At 36.9% G+C, this 20,706-nt stretch overlaps 1 protein-coding gene across 1 annotated transcript in view; it reads right to left on the reverse strand.

Moving 5' to 3' along the window:
- CWF19L2 (CWF19 like cell cycle control factor 2) overlaps nt 1-20,706 on the reverse strand; it is a 152,697-nt gene that overhangs the window by 111,451 nt on the left and 20,540 nt on the right. The window contains exon 6 of the mRNA XM_065945197.1: nt 14,621-14,714. Within this exon, the coding sequence (XP_065801269.1) occupies nt 14,621-14,714 (94 nt within the window). The remainder of the gene's footprint in view (nt 1-14,620; nt 14,715-20,706) is intronic.

Below are 20,706 nucleotides of genomic sequence, written 5' to 3' on the forward strand. Positions count from 1 at the left end.
CAGAGGAGAGGCTGAAAACCACAGCTAAGCCCCAGGAGCTATGTAACTAAAAAAGATGGGTTGAAATCTTTCCTCAAGGCTGTGCAAACTGCAGAGTTACACCTCCAGCAACAGCTTCCTAAATTCAGCCCCTGTGAAACACCCAAAAGGACAACACATACTTTGCAACTGGGATGAGTCTGCTATAGCAGCTGTGAGCGCTGTGAACAGGTACACGTGAGGACAGAGACAAACCAGAGTGCGAGCTGCCTCCACAGCCCACACAGTGTGACCAGGCGAATGACTACTGCAACACGGATACCTAACTTCAGTGGACCTGTGCTGGAGGCCACATGAAAACAACACCTGAGAGACACCAGGGCCAACTGCAGGAATATTTACAGTTACGGTGGGACCCAGAGCAGCACCCACAATGGTACACTTTGTGAGCACACAAAACATCCAAAAGGGGACACAACCGAGTACATTCACAGGTGAATAGCTCCAAAAGAGTAAAACTCAGTGGCTTCCCTACCAGTGGGAGTGCTCTAATCCTAACTACATCATATAACAGATCGGAATCACAGATAGGAGACAGATTTGGGAACCTCCACTTTAAAAACTATGGAGGAGACCTTGCCCAGGACAGGGCAGTGACGGCAACAGAGCACACAGGAGGCCGCACTCAACATCTAGGGCAGGTTCCAATCACTGCAGTTCAGTTCAGTTCAGTCGCTCAGTCGTGTCCGACTCTGAGACTCCACGGACTGCAGCATGCCAGGCTTCCCTGTCCATCACCAACTCCCGGAGTTTACTCAAACTCATGTCCACCGAGTCGATGATGCCATCCAGCCATCTCATCCTCTGTCCTTTCTTCTCCTCCTGCCTTCAATCTTTCCCAGCATCAGGATCTTTCCAATGAGTCAGCTCTTTGCATCAGGTGGCCAAAGTACTGGAGTTTCAGCTCCATCATCAGTCCTCCCAATGAATATTCAGAACTTATATCCTTTAGGGTTGACTGGCTGGGTCTCCTTGCAGTCTAAGGGACTCTCAATAGTCTTCTCCAACACCACAGTTCAAAAGCATCAATTCCTCAGCACTCAACTTTCTTTATAGTCCACTTCTCACATCCATACATGACTACTGGAAAAACCATAGATTTCATTAGATGGACCTTTTTTGGCAAAGTAATGTCTCTGCTTTTTAACATGCTATCTAGGTTGATCACAACTTTTCTCCCAAGGAGCAAGCGTCTTTTAATTTCATGGCTGCAGTCACCATCTGCAGTGATTTTGGAGTCCAAAAACGTAAACTGTCACTGTTTCCATTGTTTTCCCATCTATTTGCCATGAAGTGATGGGACTGGCTGCCATGATCTTAGTTTTCTGAATGCTGAGTTTTAAGTCAACATTTTTACTCTCCTCTTTCACTTTCATCAAGAGGCTCTTTAGTTCTTCTTCGATTTCTGCCATAAGGGTGGTGTCATCTGCATATCTGAGGTTATTGATATTCTCCCAGCAATGTTGATTCCAGCTTGTACTTCATCCAACCTGGCATTTTGCATGATGTATTCTGCATAGAAGTTAAATAAGCAGGGTGACAATATACAGCCTTTATGCACTCATTTCCTGATTTGGAATCAGTCTGCTGTTCCATGTCCAATTCTAACTGTTGCTTCTTGACATGCATACAGATTTCTCAGGAAGCAGGTAAGGTGGGCTGGTATTTCAATCTCCTTAAGAATTTTCCAGAGTTTGTTGTGATCCACACTGTCACAGGCTTTGGCATAGTTGATTAAGCAGAAGTAGATGTTTTTCTGGAACACTCTTGCTTTCTGATGATCCAGTGGATGTTGGCAATTTGATCTCTGGTTCCTCTGACTTTTCTAAATCCATTGTGAACATCTGGAAGTTCACAGTTCACATACTGTTGAATCCTGACTTGGAGAATTTTGAGCATTACTTTACCAGCCTGTGAGATGAGTGCAATTGTGTGGTAGTTTGAGCATCCTTTGGCATTGCCTTTCCTTGGGATTGAAATGAAAACTGACCTTTTCCAGTCCTGTGGCCACTGCTGAGTTTTCCAAATTTGCTGGCATATTGAGTGCAGCACTTTTACAGCATAATCTTTTAGGATTTGAAATAGCTCAGTTGGAATTCCATTGCCTCCACTAGTTTTGTTTGTAAGCAATGGTTCCTAAGGCCCACTTGCCTTCACATTCCAAGATGCCTGGCTCTAGGTGAGTGAGCACACCATCGGGGTTATCTGGGTCATGAAGATCTTTTATATTTCTGCTTCTGTTAGGTCCACACCATTTCTGTCCATTATTGTGTCCATCTTTCCATGAAATGTTCCCTTGGTATCTCTAATTTTCTTGAAGAGATCTCTAGTCTTTCCCATTCTATTGTTTTCCTCTGTTTCTTTGCACTGATCCCTGAGGAAGGCTTTCTTATCTCTCCTTGCTATTCTTTGGAACTCTACATTTAAATGGGTACATCTTTCCTTTCTTCCTTTGCCTTTTGCTTCTCTTCCTTTCTCGGCTATTTGGAAGGCCTCCTCAGACAACCATTTTGCCTTTCTGCATTTCTTTTTCTTGGGGATGGTCTCAGTTGCTGCCTCCTATACAATGTCATAAACTTCTCTCCATAGTTCTTCAGGCACTCTGTCTATCTGGTCTCATCCCTTGAATCCGTTTATCACTTCCACTATATAATAATAAGGGATTTGATTTTGGTCATACCTGAATGGCCTAGTGGTTTTCCCTACTTTCTTCAATTTAAGTCTGAATTTTGCAATAAGGAGTTCATGATCTGAGCCACAGTCGGCTCCCCGTCTTGTTTTTGCTGACGGTACAGAGCTTGTAATCTTTGGCTGCAGAAAATATAATCAGTCTGATTTCAGTACTGACCATCTGGTGATGTCCATGTGTACAGTCTTTCGTGTTGCTGGAAGAGGGTGTTTGCTATGACCAGTGTGTTCTCTTGGCAAAACTCTATTAGTCTTTCACCTGCTTCATTTTGTACCCCAAGGCCAAATTTGTTTATTACTCCAGGTATCTCTTGATTTCCTACTTTTGCATTACAGACCCCTATAATGAAAAGGACATCTTTTTGGGGTGTTAGTTCTAAAAGGTCTTGAAGGTCTTCATAGAACCATTCAACTTCAGCTTCTTCAGCATTAGTGGTTGGGGCACAGGCTTGGATTACTCAATATTGAATGGTTTGCCTTGGAAACGAACAGAGTTCATTCTGCTGTTTCCAAGGCAAATCCAACTCATATCAAGAAGATAAAGGTGTAAGTCTCTTGAGAGACCACACCCAGCAGGAAGGAAACTCCAGAGGCAAGAGGAACTGCCACTGGAAACCTACAAAAAGGAGACAACAAACAGCAAGCTGGAGAAATGTCTGTTTAGTTCTTTGGCCCATTTTTTTAATTGGGTCATTTATTTTTCTGGAATTGAGCTGCAGGAGTTGCTTGTATATTTTTGAGATTAATCCTTTGTCTGTTGCTTCATTTGCTATTATTTTCTCCCATTCTGAAGGCTGTCTTTTCACCTTGCTTATACTTTCCTTTGTTGTGCAAAAGCTTTTAAGTTTCATTAGGTCTCATTTGTTTATCTTTGCTTCTATTTCCACTATTCTGGGAGGTGGGTCATAGAGGATCCTGCTGTGATTTATGTCAGAGAGTGTTTTGCCTATATTCTCCTCTAGGAGTATTATAGTTTCTGGCCTTACATTTAGATCTTGAATCCATTTTGAGTTTATTTTTGTGTATGATGTTAGAAAGTGTTCTAGTTTCATTCTTTTACAAGTGGTTGACCAGTTTTCCCAGCACCACTTGTTAAACAGTTTGTCTTTTTTCTATTGTATATCCTTGCCTCCTTTGTTGAAGATAAGGTGTCCATAAGTTCGTGAATTTATCTCTGGGCTTTCTATTCTGTTCCATTGATCTATATTTCTGTCTTTGTGCCAGTACCATACTGTCTTCATGACTGTGGCTTTGTAGTAGAGTCTGAAGTCAGGCAGGTTGATTCCTCCAGTTCCATTCTTCTTTCTCAAGATTACTTTGGCTACATATACACCATGGAATATTACTCAGCCATTAAAAAGAATTCATTTGAATCAGTTCTAATGAGATGGATGAAACTGGAACCTGTTATACAGAGTGAAGTAAGCCAGAAAGATAAAAAACATTACAGCATACTAACACATATATATGGAATTTAGAAAGATGGTAATGATAACCCTATATGCAAAACAGAAAAAGAGACACAGATGTACAGAACAGACTTTTGAACTCTGTGGGAGAAGGCGAGGGTGGGATGTTTCGAGAGAACAGCATCAAAACATGTATATTATCTATGGTGAAACAGATCACCAGCCCAGGTTGGGTGCATGAGACAAGTGCTTGGGCCTGGTGCACTGGGAGGACCCAGAGGGATTGGGTAGAGAGGGAGGTGGGAGGGGGGATCGGGATGGGAATACATGTAACTCCATGGCTGATTCCTGTCAATGTATGACAAAACCCACTACAATATTGTAAAGTAATTAGCCTCCAACCAATAAAAATAAATGGAAAAAAAAAAAACAGCAAGCTGGAAAAAACGAGATGACAAAGGAATGTGTTGAGATGAAGTAGCAAGACAGAAACCTCTGAGAGCAACTAAATGAAGAAGAGAGAAGCAATTTATCCAAAAAATAACTCACAGCAATGAAAGGGAAGGTGGTCCAAGATCTCAGAAATAGCATGGAGGCAAGGATCAAGAAGATACAAGAAAATTTTAATGTAAAGACTAAACAGAAAATGAGTAAGACAATAACTGAAATGAAAAATCCGCTAGAAGGAATCAACTGCAGAATAACTAAGGCAGAAGAAGAGATGAGTAACCCAGAAGACAGAATATTGGAAATCTCTGGCATAAAACAGAATACAGAAAAGAGAATGAAAAGAAGATGCTCTCAAGAGTCCTCTGAAACAACATTAAATACACTGAAATTCACATAAAATAGGAACCAACAGAAGAAACAGAGACAGAACCTGAGAAAATACCTGAAGATATCAGTCAAAAATTTCCCCAACAAGGGAAAGGAAACTGTCACCCATGTCCAGGAAATGTAGAGAGTCCCATACAGCACAAACCCATGAAGCAACACAAGACACATATTAATCAAACTAACAAAAAGTTAAATACAAAGAAAAAAATGTTAAAAGCAACAAATAACATACAAGGGAATCCCCATAAGGTTATCAGTTGATTTTTCAGGAGAAATTCTGCAGGAAACAATAGACTGATAGGATATATCTAAAGTGATGAAAGGAAAAAATCTACAACCAAGAATATTCTACCCAGCAAGAGTCTCATTCACACTTGATAAGAAAAATCAAAAGCTTTATAGATAAGCAAAAACTAAGAGAATAAAGCAACACCAAACCAGCTTTACAACAACTGCTAAAGGGACTTCACTAGGCAAGAAACATAAGAGAACAAATGAGAAAGGGAAGAAAAAAGACCTACAAAAACAAATTCAAAACAATTAAGAAAATGGCAGGAGGAACATACATATCAAAAATTACCTTAAAGGTAAATGGATTAAATGTTGCAACCAAAAGACACAGCTGAATGGACACAAAAACAAAATCTGTATATAACCTGTCTAAAAGAGACACACTTCAGACCTATAGACACATACAAATGGAAAGTGAGGGAATGGCAAAAGGTAATCTGTGCAAACGGAAATCAAAAGAAAGCTGGAGGAGGAATAGTCATATCAGACAAAATAGACTGTGAAATGAAGACTGTTTACATGAGATAAGGAAGGACAGTACATAATGATCAAGGGATCAATCCAGGAAGAAGATATAGCAATTGTAAATATTTATGCATCTGACACCTTAATACATAAGGCAAATACTAACAGCCATAAAAGGGGAAATCAACGTAGCACAATAATAGTGGGGGACTTCAATATCCCAGTTACACTAATGAACAGGTCATCCAGACTGAAAATTAATATGGAAACAAAAGCCTTAAATGACATATCAGACCAGATAGTTTTAATTGATATTTACAGGATATTCTATCTAAAAGCAGCAGAATATACTTTCTTCTCAAGTGCATATGGAACATTCTCCAGGATAGACCATAGCTTGGGTCACAAATCAAGCCTTAGTAAAATTAAGAAAACTGAAATCATATCAAGTATCCTTTCCAACCTCAATGCTATGAAATTAGAAATCAATTACAGGTGGGGAAGAAACTGTAAAACACACAAACACATAGATGCTAAACAATATGCTACTGCATAACCAATGGATCACAGAAGAAATCAAAGACAAAAGCAAAAAACCAAGAAACAAATGACAACAAAAGCATGATAGTCAAAATCTATGGGATGCAACAAAAGCAGTTCTAAGAACGAACTTATAGCAATAAAATCTCACCTAAAGGGACAAGAAAAAAATCTCAAACAACCTAAACATATTTGAAGCTACCATAGAAAGAACAAACAAAACCCACAGTTAGTAGAAATAAATCATAGAGATCATAATAAAAATTACTGAAACAGAAACAAAGAAAAGAATAGCAAAGAACAATGAAATAAAAAGTTGGGATCTTTTAGAAGATAGATAAAACTGATAAACCTTCATTGAGACTCATCAAGAAAAAAAGTGAGAGGACTCAAATCAGTAAAATTAGAAATGAGAAGTGAAGTTACAGCAGACACTGCAGAAATACAAAGAATACTACAACAACTGCAAGCCAATAAAATGGACAACATGGAAGAAATGGACAAACTTTAATTTAAAAAGGTACAACCATCCAAGACTGAATCAGTAAGAAATAGAAATATAAACAGAAGATTCACAAGTAATGAAATTGAAACTGTGATTAAAAATCTTACAACAAATAAAAACCCAAGACCAGATGGTTTCACAGTGAATTCTGCCCAATATTTAGAAAAGAGTAAACACTTATTGATGTCAAATTTTCTGAAAAAAATTGAAGAGGAAGGAACACTCCCAACCTCATTCTACAAGATAACCATCACTCTAATAAAATAAAAAGATATTAATAGAATAACAAAAGAAAATTACAGGTCAATATCATTGATGAATACATACACAAAATCCTCAACAAAATACTAGCAAACAGAATCCAACAACACATTAAAAGCAACATACACCATGATCAATTAGGATGTATCCCAGGGATGTAAGAATTCTTCAATATACACAAATCAATCGGGGGGGTATACTACATCAACAAATTGAAGAATAAAAACCCTATGATCATCTGAATAGATGAAGAAAAACTTACAACAAAATTCAACATTCATTCATGATAAAAAAAAAAAACTCTCCAGAAAGTGTGCACAGATGGAATCTACCTCAACATTATAAAGGTCATGTATGATAAACTCACAGCAAACATCATTCTCAATGGTGAAAAACTAAAATCATTTCTTCTAAGGTCAGGAACAATATAAGGATGTTGCCTCTCTACACTATTACTGAAAATAGTGTTGGATGTCCTAGCCACAGCAATCAGAGAAGAAAAAGAAATAAAAGGAAATCAAATTGGGAAAAAAAGAAGCAAAACTCACTATTTGCAGATGATATGATACTATACATAGAAAATCCTAAAGATATTACTAGAAACCTAAAAGAGTTAATCAGTGAATCTGGTAAACCTGAAGGATACAAAACTGACACACAGAAATCTCCTGTACTCTTATACATTAACAATGAAAGATCAGAAAGAGAAATTAAGAAAAGTATACCATTTACCATTGCAACACAATGAATATGATACCAGGAATAAACCTACCTACAGAGGCAAAAGGCCTGTACTCAGAAAACTATAAGGTATTGATGAAATAAATCAAAAAGGACACAAACAGATGGAATAATATATGATGGTCTTTGAATGGATGGACTAATATTGTGAAAATGACTATACTACCCAAAGCAATCTACAGATTCAGTGCAATCTCTATCAAATTACCAATGACATTTTTCACAAAATTAGAATGAAAACTTTCACAATTTGTATGGAAACACAAATGACTCTAAAAAGTCAAAGCAATTGTGAGAAAGAAAAATGGAGCTGGTTGACCAGTTTTCCCAGCAACCACTTGTAAAAGAATGAAACTAGAACATTTTCTAACACCATGCACAGGGGTAAACTCAAAATGGATTAAAGATCCAAATGTAATACCAGAAACTATAGAACTCCTGGAGGAGAATGTGGGCAGAGCACTCTCCGACATAAATCACAGCAAGATCCTCTATGACCCACCTCCCAGAGTGTTGGAAATGAAAGCAAAACTAAACAAATGGGACCTAATGAAGCTTAAAAGCTTTCGCACAGCAAAGCAAACTATAGGTAAGGTAATAGGACGGCCCTCAGATTGGGAGAAAATAATAGCAAATGAAGAAACAGACAAAGGATTAATCTCAAAAATATACAAGCAACTCCTGCAGTTCAATTCCAGAAAAATAAATGACCCAATCAGAAAATGGGCCGAAGAACTGGATGGACATTTCTCCAGGGAGGACATGCAGGTGGCTAGCAGACACATGAAAAGATGCTCAACATCACTCATTATTGGAGAGATGCGGGTCAGGGCCACGGTGAGGTACCATTACACGCTGGTCAGGATGGCTGCTATCCAAAAGTCTACGAGCAGTGGATGCTGGAGAGGGTGTGGAGAAAAGGGAACCCTCTTACACTGTTGGTGGGAATGTGGACTGGTGTGGCCACTGTGGAAAACAGTGTGGAGATTTCTTGGAAGACTGGAAGTAGAACTGCCATGTGGCCCAGCAATCCCACTTCTGGGCATACCCACTGAGGAAACCAGATCTGAAGGAGACATGTGCATCCCAGTGTTCATCGCAGCACTGTTTATAATAGCCAGGACATGGAAGCAACCTAGATGCCCATCAGCAGATGAATGGATGGGGAAGCTGTGGTGCACATACACCATGGAATATTACTCCGCCATTAAAAACAATTCATTTGAATCAGTTCTAATGAGATGGATGAAACTGGAGCCCATTATACAGAGTGAAGTAAGCCAGAAAGATAAAGAACATTACAGCATACTAACACATATATATGGAATTTAGAAAGATGGTAACAATAACCCTATATGCAAAACAGAAAAAGAGACACAGATGTACAGAACAGACTTTTGGACTCTGTGGAAGAAGGTGAGGGTGGGATGTTTCAAAAGAACAGCATGTATATTGTCTATAGTGAAACAGATCACCAGCCCAGGTGGGATGCATGAGACAAGTGCTTGGGCCTGGTGCACTGGGAGGACCCAGAGGAATCGGGTGGAGAGGGAGGTGGGAGGGGGGATCGGGATGGGGAATACGTGTAACTCTATGGCTGATTCATATCAATGTATGACAAAACCCACTGAAATGTTGTGAAGTAATTAGCCTCCAACTAATAAAAAAAAAAAAAAGAAAAGAAAAAGAAAAATGGAGCTGGAAGAATCAGGCTCCCTGACTTCAGTCTATACAACAAAGCTACAGTCATCAACACAATACAATACTGGCACAAAAACAGAAACAGAAACAGGATAGAAAATCTAAAGATAAACCCTCACACCTAGAGTCACCAAATCTATGACAAAGGAGGCAAGAACATACAATGGACAAAAGACAGTCTCTTTAATAAGTGGTACTGGGAAAACTGGACAGCTACCTATAAAAGAATGAAATTAGAATACTCCCTAACATCACATATAAAAATAAACTAAAAATGGATCAAAGACCTAAATGTGAGGTTGAACACTATAAAACTCTAAGAGGAAAACACAGGTAGAAGACTCCTTGACATAAACTGCAGCGGAGTCTTTTTTGATTCACCTCCAACAGAAATGAAAATTAAAACAAAAATAAACAAGTGGGATCTAACTAAACTTCAAAACTTTTACATAGTAAAGGAAACCATAAACAAAACACAGAGAACCCTCAGAATGGGAGAAAATATTTGCAAACAAAGCAACTGACAAAGGATTAATCTCCAAAATATACAAACTTCTCATGTAGCACAATATCAAAAAAATAAACTCAATGAATAAATGGGTGAAAGATCTAAATAGATATTTCTCCAAAGACATACAGATGGCCAAAAAGCACATGAAAAGATGCTCAACATCTCTCATTATTAGAGAAATGCAAATCCAAACTACTACCTCACACCAGTCAGAATGGCAATCATCAAAAAATCTTCAAACACTGTATCAATGTAAATTGATACAGTCACTATGGAAAACAGTATGGAGGTTCCTGCAAGAAAAATAAAAAACAGAACTACCATATGACACAGCAATCCCTCTCCTGGACATATATCTTGAGAAAACCATAATTAAAAAGCACACAGGTACCCCAATACTCACTGCAGCACTATTTACAACAGTCAGGACATGTAAATAACCTAAACGTCCAATGACAGACGAATGGATAAAGAAGATGTGGTACTTATATGCAATGGATGGAATATAACTCGGCCATAAAAAGGAATGAAATAGTGCCATTTGCAGAGACGCAGACAGACCTAGAGACTGTCAAAGGTGAAATAAGTCAGAAAGAGAAAAATATCACTTATATGTGGAATCTCCCAGAGAAGGAAACAGCAACCCACTTCAGAATTCTTGCCTGGAGAATTCCATGGACAGAGGAGCCTGGCAGGCTACAGTCCATGGGGTCACAAAAGGTTGGACACAACTGTGCAACTTTCACTCATATGTGGAATCTAGAAAAATGGTACAGATGAGCTTATCTGCAAAGGAGAAACAGAGATACAAATGTCGAGAACAAACAGTGGATACCAAGGGGGAAGCGAGGGTGGGAAGAACTGGGAGAGTGGGACTGACATATACACACTGATATGTGTAAGAACAGGAGAGCCTACTGCACAGCACAGGGAGCTCTACTCAATCCTCTGTGGCTACGTTTTCTCCCCATTTTCTTCTAAATGGGAAGGAAATCTCAAAAAGCAGATATATGTATACATGCAACTGATTCACTGTGCTGGACAGCAAAAACTAACACAACAGTGTAACGCAACTATACTCTAATAAAAAACAAAATTTTAAAAATCAATCATAAAGTAGCTATACTCTAATAAAAATTCATTAAAAAATAATAATAATCAATATGCAATTGAGGCCCATACCCCTGGTCCCAACAGCAATAATAAAATATTTTAACAAGAGAATTCATGAATTTATTATTTAAAAATCAAACAAAAATATCAATTTGCAGTAGCATCTATCAAAAAATTAAACCCAACATGTATTTTGTGAATATTTACTATGAATAAGAAAATCTGTTAGACACAGAAGGAAATCAAAACATAATAAGGGGTGAAACAGGGGTGAATGGGGTATCAGCTTATTAAAAATACAACTTTTATAAACAAACAAAAAAAACATGAATAAGGCATGGTTCCTGTCTTCTCTCTGAGATAAATATATACCAAATAATTACAGTAAATTCAATGGTATGTGCATGCATGCTAAGTCACTTCAGTCATGTCCAACTGTTTGCAACCCTATGCACTATAGCCCACCAGGTTCCTCTGTTCATGGGATCCTCCAGGCAAGAATACTGGATGAGTTGTCATGCCCTCTACCAGGGGATTATCCATGAAGCACTTAATATTGACTATATCCGAAGGCTGCTTTTTATAAGTCAAAAATTAAGAGGCTGAGCATATGCTTCTAAAATTAAAAGCTGAATTGTTATAGACAGAATACAATCAAGTGAATCTGGGCTACATCCTCATTTTTCTCAGAAGACAGAATAATATGAAAATAGCAATAAACTTAGTACCAGGAGATCTAAATTTTAGTCTTGTTGTTATTACTTACAACTATTTAGACTTGTAAGATCTTAAGCAAGTCATTAATGCTTTTAAACTTTGTCCGTCTGTAAAATAAGGCAGTTGATTTAAACTAACTTTTAAATTTTTTCTCTAAAGGTTCTATAAGAGAAAGCCAAAAAATGAAGAGGGAAAAGTCTATGCGATGAAAAGAATACAGAGATTTAAAGCAAGAATTCTTACTAACTACACGGTAACAGTCTTCTAATGAAAATTTAGAGTAACTAACCCTATATTAGAATTAGAAAGAAAAGCTGGGTTCTAGTACTACTCACATGACTATAGGCAAATAACTTGACCAGTTTCAGTCTTAGTTTCCTGAAAATTAGATAAACTATAATCGATTGGGACATCTACTTTGCTACTCTCCCATGGCTGCTATTGAAAATAAGCTAATACAAAAATGTTCCATGTAAACTTAAAAATTGTACAAATGTTCCCATTACTAAAACATGACTGAAGATAATTTTGCATGGACAATGAAAACATGCTTACTTTTTCACTTAACTTTCTCTAAGGAAAAAAATATCAAGAGTAACATTAATTATTGTGTATGTGGCACTTCAATCATCACACACACAAAAAATCTGTTGATAAAATCTTCCTAAAACATTTCATCATAAGGACAATTATTTGACATCATCATTATTATTTACTATGTTCTAGATACTGTGATAAAAGATTTTTCTCATTTAATTCTCACAATAACCATATAAGATGTGGAATTACCATTACTCCCTACTATGTTTAAACTGGGCTCACTGAGGTCAGGAAACATTCCCCAAATTACAGAACGAATAAGTGGAAATGCCAAAATTCTAACCTCAAGAAGTCAAACTCCAAAGTCTTAAGTCCTTCGATATAAACACCAGCTCTACATACATTCTTAATACTACTGTTATAGTATTAATACTCTCAGGTGTCTCATAGTTTCAGTTCTACCACTAGTTTAGAGAAAATGACTATACTATCTGCATACAGGGAAAAAAAAAAAGCAAAAAACCTGTAGATCCTTTTTTAAAGCTTAATTTCAACTCTGGGATATGAATGTCTGACAGACATTCGGAGCTCTCTGCCATTCTTCCTCCTAAATAAATATGAGAGGAAAATGGTGAGAGCGTGATGTGAAAGGGAGCAGAGACAGACTCTCAAAAGCCTTTATGTAAGGCAATTTTTCTCTTAATGCCTTTGATTCCGCTGGTTCAGCCAGCTGAAAGATACTACTTAGGGTAGAACTATGGGTCTTCAATCAGTGAAGAACCTGCTGACTACATATACTCAAAGACAGGATTTATCAATTTTAAGTCTTTCCCATAGATGAACTTATTGACTGTCCTGTGAACACAGGGATGGTAAAGGCTTTGTTGAGTCCTACATAATGGTTCACTGAGAAAACTTATAATCCTCAAACTTTTAAATTTCTAAAAATCAGTATTTCAAAGACACCTTTATATGACTACAGTTATTATTATATAGCCCAGTGGAGATATTTCTGCCCATGCTGAAAGGTAATAAAGAAAATGCTATAATTACTAATAACGTCAATACAAAATAAAAAGGAACCTATAAGGTGGCTCCAGGGACATCTCTGATAAAATACAAAGGAACATGACAAATGGCCAAAATAAAAATACACTGTGTATAAAAAGGAGAATATTCTGAGAAATCACTAAGATGAAAAGATAACAGTTTATAATATTACTATGTGTATACTTGGTTAACTGTAATTAATTAAACTTTTCATTGAGTTGTCAATGTAACATTTAATTGGCATATAAGTACTTTTTAAATTATATGTGATTGGCTTAAGTATTTTCTCTCCATCTGCTGGAAAGCAACAGCACTATCCTAAGGTCAACACAAATTTATACATGGTGGCAAAGTAAAAATTTCTGAAGATATGAAGTCACATATTTAATATTTATACATAATTTTCATGAAACTTTACAACATTAATACTTTATACATTTTGTAAAGGGATTCCCAGGTGGCATAGTGCTAAAGAACCCGCTTGCCAATGCAAGAGGCAAAAGAAAGGCGGGTTTGATCCCTAGGTTGGGAAGATTCCTGGAGGAAATGGCAACCCACCCCAGTATTCTTGCCTGGAAAATTCCATGGACAGAGGAGACTACAGGCTATAAACCACGGGGTCAGAAAGAGTCAGACACAACTGAGCATGCATACATCACACATAGATTGTAACAAACCAAAGCAATATTGTATCTTTACAGAACCATGTTTTTCATTAGTCCATTCAAAATATAAACTCAAATATAAAAATATTATCGAGTATAAAAATATTTAATTAATTTGCTACCATATTCAAAATAAAATAATCTTGCTAAGTACTAATAATTTAAATAAGGTCTTAAAAGAATGCAAATGTTTTAATCACTGCTTTCCTATATGCAAACTGAAACTTAAGTAATAATCCATAGATGTTCATAATAGAAAACCATACAAATTTCACATCAAAAAATCAATAAACATCACTGTTTTGCAAATACATAAACAGACACAGATGTTTTCAGACTTGATCAAAATTATAGCATCACGTAGAAATATTTAAATAAGTAGTGATAAAATTTAGATTTAATACATCTCAAAATCTGATATGGGTTGTTATTCATTTTTGGAATTCATAATACCTCGTGCCAATTTACTAGCAGACTCAGGGCATTCTCTTAGGAGTACCAAGTTATAAGAAATGTTTATGAAGCTACAAGCAAAATAGAAAGATACCTTTTGTAACGGATGACACATTACAGTCTTCTGGTGGAAGACCTGTCCCACCATCCTTCCAGTAAGGATTCAATTCTCTTTCCAGCAATCTGGACTGAAATAAAACATTTTTAAAGGTCACAATTTTAAAATAACCCCACTATAAAATATATTAATAAATTAAAATCTGAGACTCCATTAATAATTGTAAACTTAGGGAAATATTTAAAACATTCTTTTTTCCAATTTATTTATTTTAATTAGAGGCTAATTACTTTACAATATTGTAGTGGTTTTTTGCCATACACGGACATGAATCAGCCACAGGTGTACATGTGTCCCCATGCTGAACCCCCCTCCCACCTCCCTCCCCATCCCATCCCCCTGGGTCATCCCAGTGCACCAGCCCTGAGTGCCCTGTCTCATGCATGCAACTTGGACTGGTGATCTATTTCACATATGGTAATATACATGTTTCAATGCTATCCTCTCAAATCATCCCACCCTCTCCTTCTCCCAGAGTAATGGGAATAAAAGCAAAAATAAATAAATGGGACCTAATTAAACTTAAAAGCTTTTGCACAATGAAGGAAACTATAAGCAAGGTGAAAAGACAGCCTTCAAAATGGGAAAAAATAATAGCAAGTAAAGCAACGGATAAAAACACTCGTAAGACACACTTTTTCCAACTTGGAGGAAATAATGTCTAAATTGACATTTATTCAATGTTTTTACTGAAAGTCACCATGAATCAGAACTGTGTTAGATGCAGAAGATAAAACAGTCACTATGGCTAACTCAGCCCTTGCTAGCTTATAAAATAGTGAGGAATCTAGACAATATACAAGTAACTGACAAGCGCTTTGAAGACAGAAGTACAGAGTGCTAAAACCATACACAATTCAAACTCCTCTCATGCTGACAAATCAAAGACTTCCTAGAGGAAGTAATATGAGTAGTATTAAACCTAAGGATGAGTAAGAATTAGCCATGTTCTTTTGTGGGTACCGAGAGCATTAAGGTGTGCCAGCCAAGGACAAGAATAAAAGCACGTTCATAAAACCTGAGAGGAAAGGGAAAGCACTGCAGTTTCAGGAAAGAAAGTAATTCAGACTTAACTGAAACTTCAGAAGCATGAATGAGTAGCAACAAGAGATTAGGTTGCACAATAATCAGAGACTAGGTCACAGGAGCCACTTGAAACCGCTATTGGACCTTTATGCTGGGGCAATGGTGAGTCATAAACATGATCAGCTTTGTATTATACAAAGAGCAAACTGGTTTCAGAGTGGACAAAAAACTGGAGAAGAGCAACATTAGAGGCAGGAAACCAATCAGAAAACTGTGGCAGTAATCAGGAAAGAGAAGATAATAACCTAGTAACAATGCAGGAGTCTACCATGTTTCAAGCACTATGCCAGGCACTGGTGGTTGTGGTTTAGTCGCTAGTCATGCCCAACTCTTGCGACCCCATGACTGTAGCCTGCCAGGCTCCTCTGCCCATGGGATTCTCCAGGAAAGAATACTAAGTGGGTTGCCATCTCCTTCTCCAGGGGATCTTCCTGACCCAGGGATAAAACCCGTGTCTCCTGCATTACAGGTGGACTCTACCACGGAGTCATGAGGGATGCTAGGCACTGAGGCTATAATTAACAAACCAGGCACAGTTCTTACCATCAAACAAATTATGGCCTTGAGAAAGGAGAAGGAAAGCAATATTAATGGAGATAAGCACTATGAAATTAAAGGCTACTACAGAAACATACACTAGGGATATCCAATTTGACTTAGGGATCAGAAAATGCTCCTTAGAACTAAAAACTGCAATTACTAGAAATAATAAAGGCTATTAAAATGGAAGGAATTAAATGATAGTTTCTAGTAATATGAACCAACCTTTGAAAACAAAAATGTTTGGTGAAAAAAATTTTTTTAAGCATTTAAAACATATTCATGAGCTGACAAAAAAGTACAGAATCTTCAATGAACAAAATTTAAGTTAGGGACTTCTCTACAGTCCAGTGGTTAAGATACCATGTTTCCATTGCAGAGGAAGCAGGTTCAATCCCTTGTGTGAGAACTAAGATCTCACCTATTGCAAGCCAAAAAACAGAGAAAATCAAGAACAAACAAAAAATTTTAGTTAAAGGTTAACTTGGAGGAATAAGCAAAATAGTATGATTTGACTTCTTACAGTGTATACAAAAAGATTCTGTCACCTCCTTTCTTAGTCTACTATAAAATGTCATAGTATCTACAATCAAGAAATTCCCTCCAGTGCTCTTAGACACACAAAGAGATACACATCAGATATTCAACAGGATAACAGAGACTAAAATTACACACTGAGGTGGACAACTGACAACAAGTCATACAAATTACGACATACTACCCGAAGGTACAACAAAGACCCACGACTGAATATACGAAGAACTACTACCGGTAAGAAAGACAACCCCAGAACAAAACCTAACAGAAAACATAAACAGGCCGCTCATACTATGAGAAATCTAAATGACAGAAGGAAACAATGAAGAGGTCTCTCCTTGTAATCAGAGGAACACATATTAATGCACAAAATACAATTTCTCACACATTAATTAGCATGACAAAAATTAAGTATGACAATACAGACACTAAGTATGGCAAAGAAACATACATTGTTGGGGGACATTACACTGATCCTACTCTTTGCAAGTGTCTGTAAAGAACTTGCATACTTCATAGGTGCATACTTCATAGCTTAGCAATTTCACTTCCAAATATGTACTATGGGGAAACTTAGCACTGCTTGTTAACAGTCTGTCAGAATGAAAAACAACAAGAGGAATGGAAGTTTACAAAACGGCAGAGTTAGATTGTGAAAGACTATCGAGTGAGTAAAAGGAACGACATGGAAATAAAATATAGCTACAGAATACATCTCTAAGATGTTGGTCATATCATTTGCAAATAATATTTCTGACAACGGGTTAATATCTAAAATATACAAACAGTTCTTACAACTAAATATCAAAAAGTAAACCACTCAATTAAAAAACGGTCAGAAGATCTGAACAGACATTTTCCCAAAGAGAACACAGATGGCACACAGGCGCACGACAAAACGCTCCACGTCACTCATCACCATGGAATTGCAAATCAAAACCGCAGTGAGACATCACTTCACACCTGTTAACACGGCTGTCATCAAAAAGACCACAGATAACATGCTGGTGATGCGGAGAAAAGAGAATCCTAGTGCATTATAAGTAAGAATGGAAATTTATACAGTCACTATGGAATACAGTATGAATGTTCCTCAAAAAACTAAAAATAGAATTACTCTATGATCCAGAAATTCCATTCCTGAGTATATATTCAAAGAAAATGAAAGACTAATTCAAAAAGATATATGTACTCCAATGTTCATATCAGAATTGTTCACTACAGCCAAAGTATTAAAGAAACCTAAGTATCCATCAACAGATGAATGGATAAACAAGTTGTGATACACACACATACTGGAATGTTACTCAATCGTAAGAAAAGAAGGAAATTCTGCTATTTGCCAAAACATGGATGAACCTACAGGTATTATGCTTAGTGAAATAAGCCAAGACAGAGAAAGACAAATACTGCAGTTATTACTTATGTGTGAAATGAAACAAATGAATAACAGAAACAGACTCACAGAACAAACCAGTGTCACCAGTAAGGAAAGGTAATGTCAAGGGATTCAACAGAGGCAGGCGATTAAGATGTACAAACTACTATGTATAAAATAAACTGCAAGGACATACTGTACAGCACAAGGAATTATAGCCACTATTTTATAATTTATAAAAATACTGAATCACAATGTTGTACACCTGAAACTAATATTGCATGCAAACCACAATTCAATAAAAAATCAAATTAAATTAAAAACACAATAAAGCTTTTAAACACCAATTACAAAAATAAAAAAATAAAAATGCTAACCATCATCTGAAGAAAGAAAAAAGAGAATAAGATGATGTACCAGGCACAACATACTCAAACTGATCTGTGGATGTTTGAAAACTGGCTAGCCTCACTAATTAGTCTAGATGATTTACTCCTGAACAATAATCTGAATTTTTACCTATGCAAAAATGAAAAAGTACTACAGGTTATCAAACATCAGGACTAAATCCAGGTATCTACAAGGCAGCAAAAATAAATTCATGGATAAAAGAATAATAAATATTCTTCCCTTTCAAACGTATAAGAGAAATAAAGCAGCATATATAGTTTCCTAAAAAGTTTATAATCTCATAAGGGAAATAAGACTATTAAATTAGAGTACTTTATAGAAAACTACAAGTACTACAAAGTAAAGGAACAAATAAGGTACTATGGAAACATAAAGGAAGAAGAGATTTATTTCAATCAAGGGAAATAGTAAGAATTTCACCATATATATCAAGTTAAGCCTTGAAGGATAAACAAGATGTAGCCATACAGAGATAGAGGGTATGTACTTAGAAAAATCCAGATGAACAAAAATTCTGAGACAGGACTTTGCAGAAAAACACAAAGTAATTAACTATTTTGGTTGAGGTGCAAATCACACAAAAGAAGAGAGTCCAATCTGTTTGGACTCCATTTGCAGGCAGCATCTTGAGGTCTTTAAAAAAGAACAATAAATATAGCTCCTTTCTTTTCAATCTTGGCTCTGAGCAAGGTAAGAAACATACACTCACTTACTCACACACACACACCCAAGAAGAGGAAATAAAAGACCAAAATCACCTTTATTGTTAATGAAGGCTAAAGTGGAATTTTTCTTTCAGTGGACACCAAATGCATCTGTTAACTGAACCCTGCAATGAGGCAGACTTTCCCAGGTGTAGAATGCGCTGAACTAACCCCCACATCATCTCATTCACCACATAATCTCTGCAGGCAGTCTGTTCCATAAGAAGGTAAGGCAGGGCTAAGCCAAGCATGCCCAGTTTATTCTTTGCAAATTTTCTAATAGAAAATGTACTTCATATCTTCAAGGACAGAATGAGAAAGGAGGGTAGAGCATGAAACACCACTAGCAGAGCTTCATCTGTGGAAAAGGAAATGTTAGAAATGGCAAAGACATATTCTCATTAACTTGAATCATTGAAGACTTCTAAACAGAGTAATAAGACCATGACAGAAGCTGTACTCTGAAAAAGTTAATCTGGCATCAGTTGCAGGCTGCTGGATTAAAAAAAAAAAAAAAAAAAAAAAGAGGTTATTGTAACCTTGCCCAGGCAAGAGTAAACTAGGGCCTGAACCACAGTAATATTTAACCTTGTATGTTTCTTAGTTTCAGGGGCTCTCCTCAGTCCCTACGCATACTAACTCAGCTCCGGTAGAGAGGACATAAACGAGGCAGAGAGGAGAAGACATACAACTAACAACTGGCATTCAAACTAGAGGAGCAGGACAGGAGTGGAAACGACGATACAGGTGCAAAAGACAAAATCTACATTATCAAATGAGCAGACCAACAGATGCTAACTTACTTGAATCAGGATTACATGAGGATTTGTAAGAAAAGATTATATTAATTAGAAAGCCTGTAATTCAGAGCTGCAAAGTTGATAAGCATGACAAAGTACTACAGTTTCTTAGGAAAGGAAAGGTTTTCTGTAATAGTATTTCTAAGAAAAACTAATCACTATTTCAATCTACTTAAAAATACTGAAGAGTTTACAACATTCTATTGATATAGAGAACAGGCTTGAATACGTGCAAAACCTAAGATCCTAAGCCAGGGATACCCTGACAGATCAGACTGCTCATGCCTACAAAGAGCAGAGCATGATTTCAGAAGCAAGCATGTAATGGCAACGGGTAAAACCAACTTCCTGACGTCATACAGCTCCTCTTTCTTGCTCTACTATCCACTGGATATTTCCCTATGGCACTTTCCCCTTGAGTCCCAAAGTCTTCACGTCTAACTCAGAGACAAAACAGAAATAAAGGTGTTCTAAAAACACCTGGCCCGAAAGTTCCACATGGGCAGCTCCTTAATTATAAAGCCAATACAATTTACCACACCAAAATTTTCAAAATTAAAATTGAACTGAGGGGAAAAAAACAAAAGAAAAAAAAATTGATCATAG

This window comes from Muntiacus reevesi, chromosome 9, assembly GCF_963930625.1.
Source record: "Muntiacus reevesi chromosome 9, mMunRee1.1, whole genome shotgun sequence".
NCBI classification, from domain to species: Eukaryota; Metazoa; Chordata; class Mammalia; order Artiodactyla; family Cervidae; genus Muntiacus; species Muntiacus reevesi.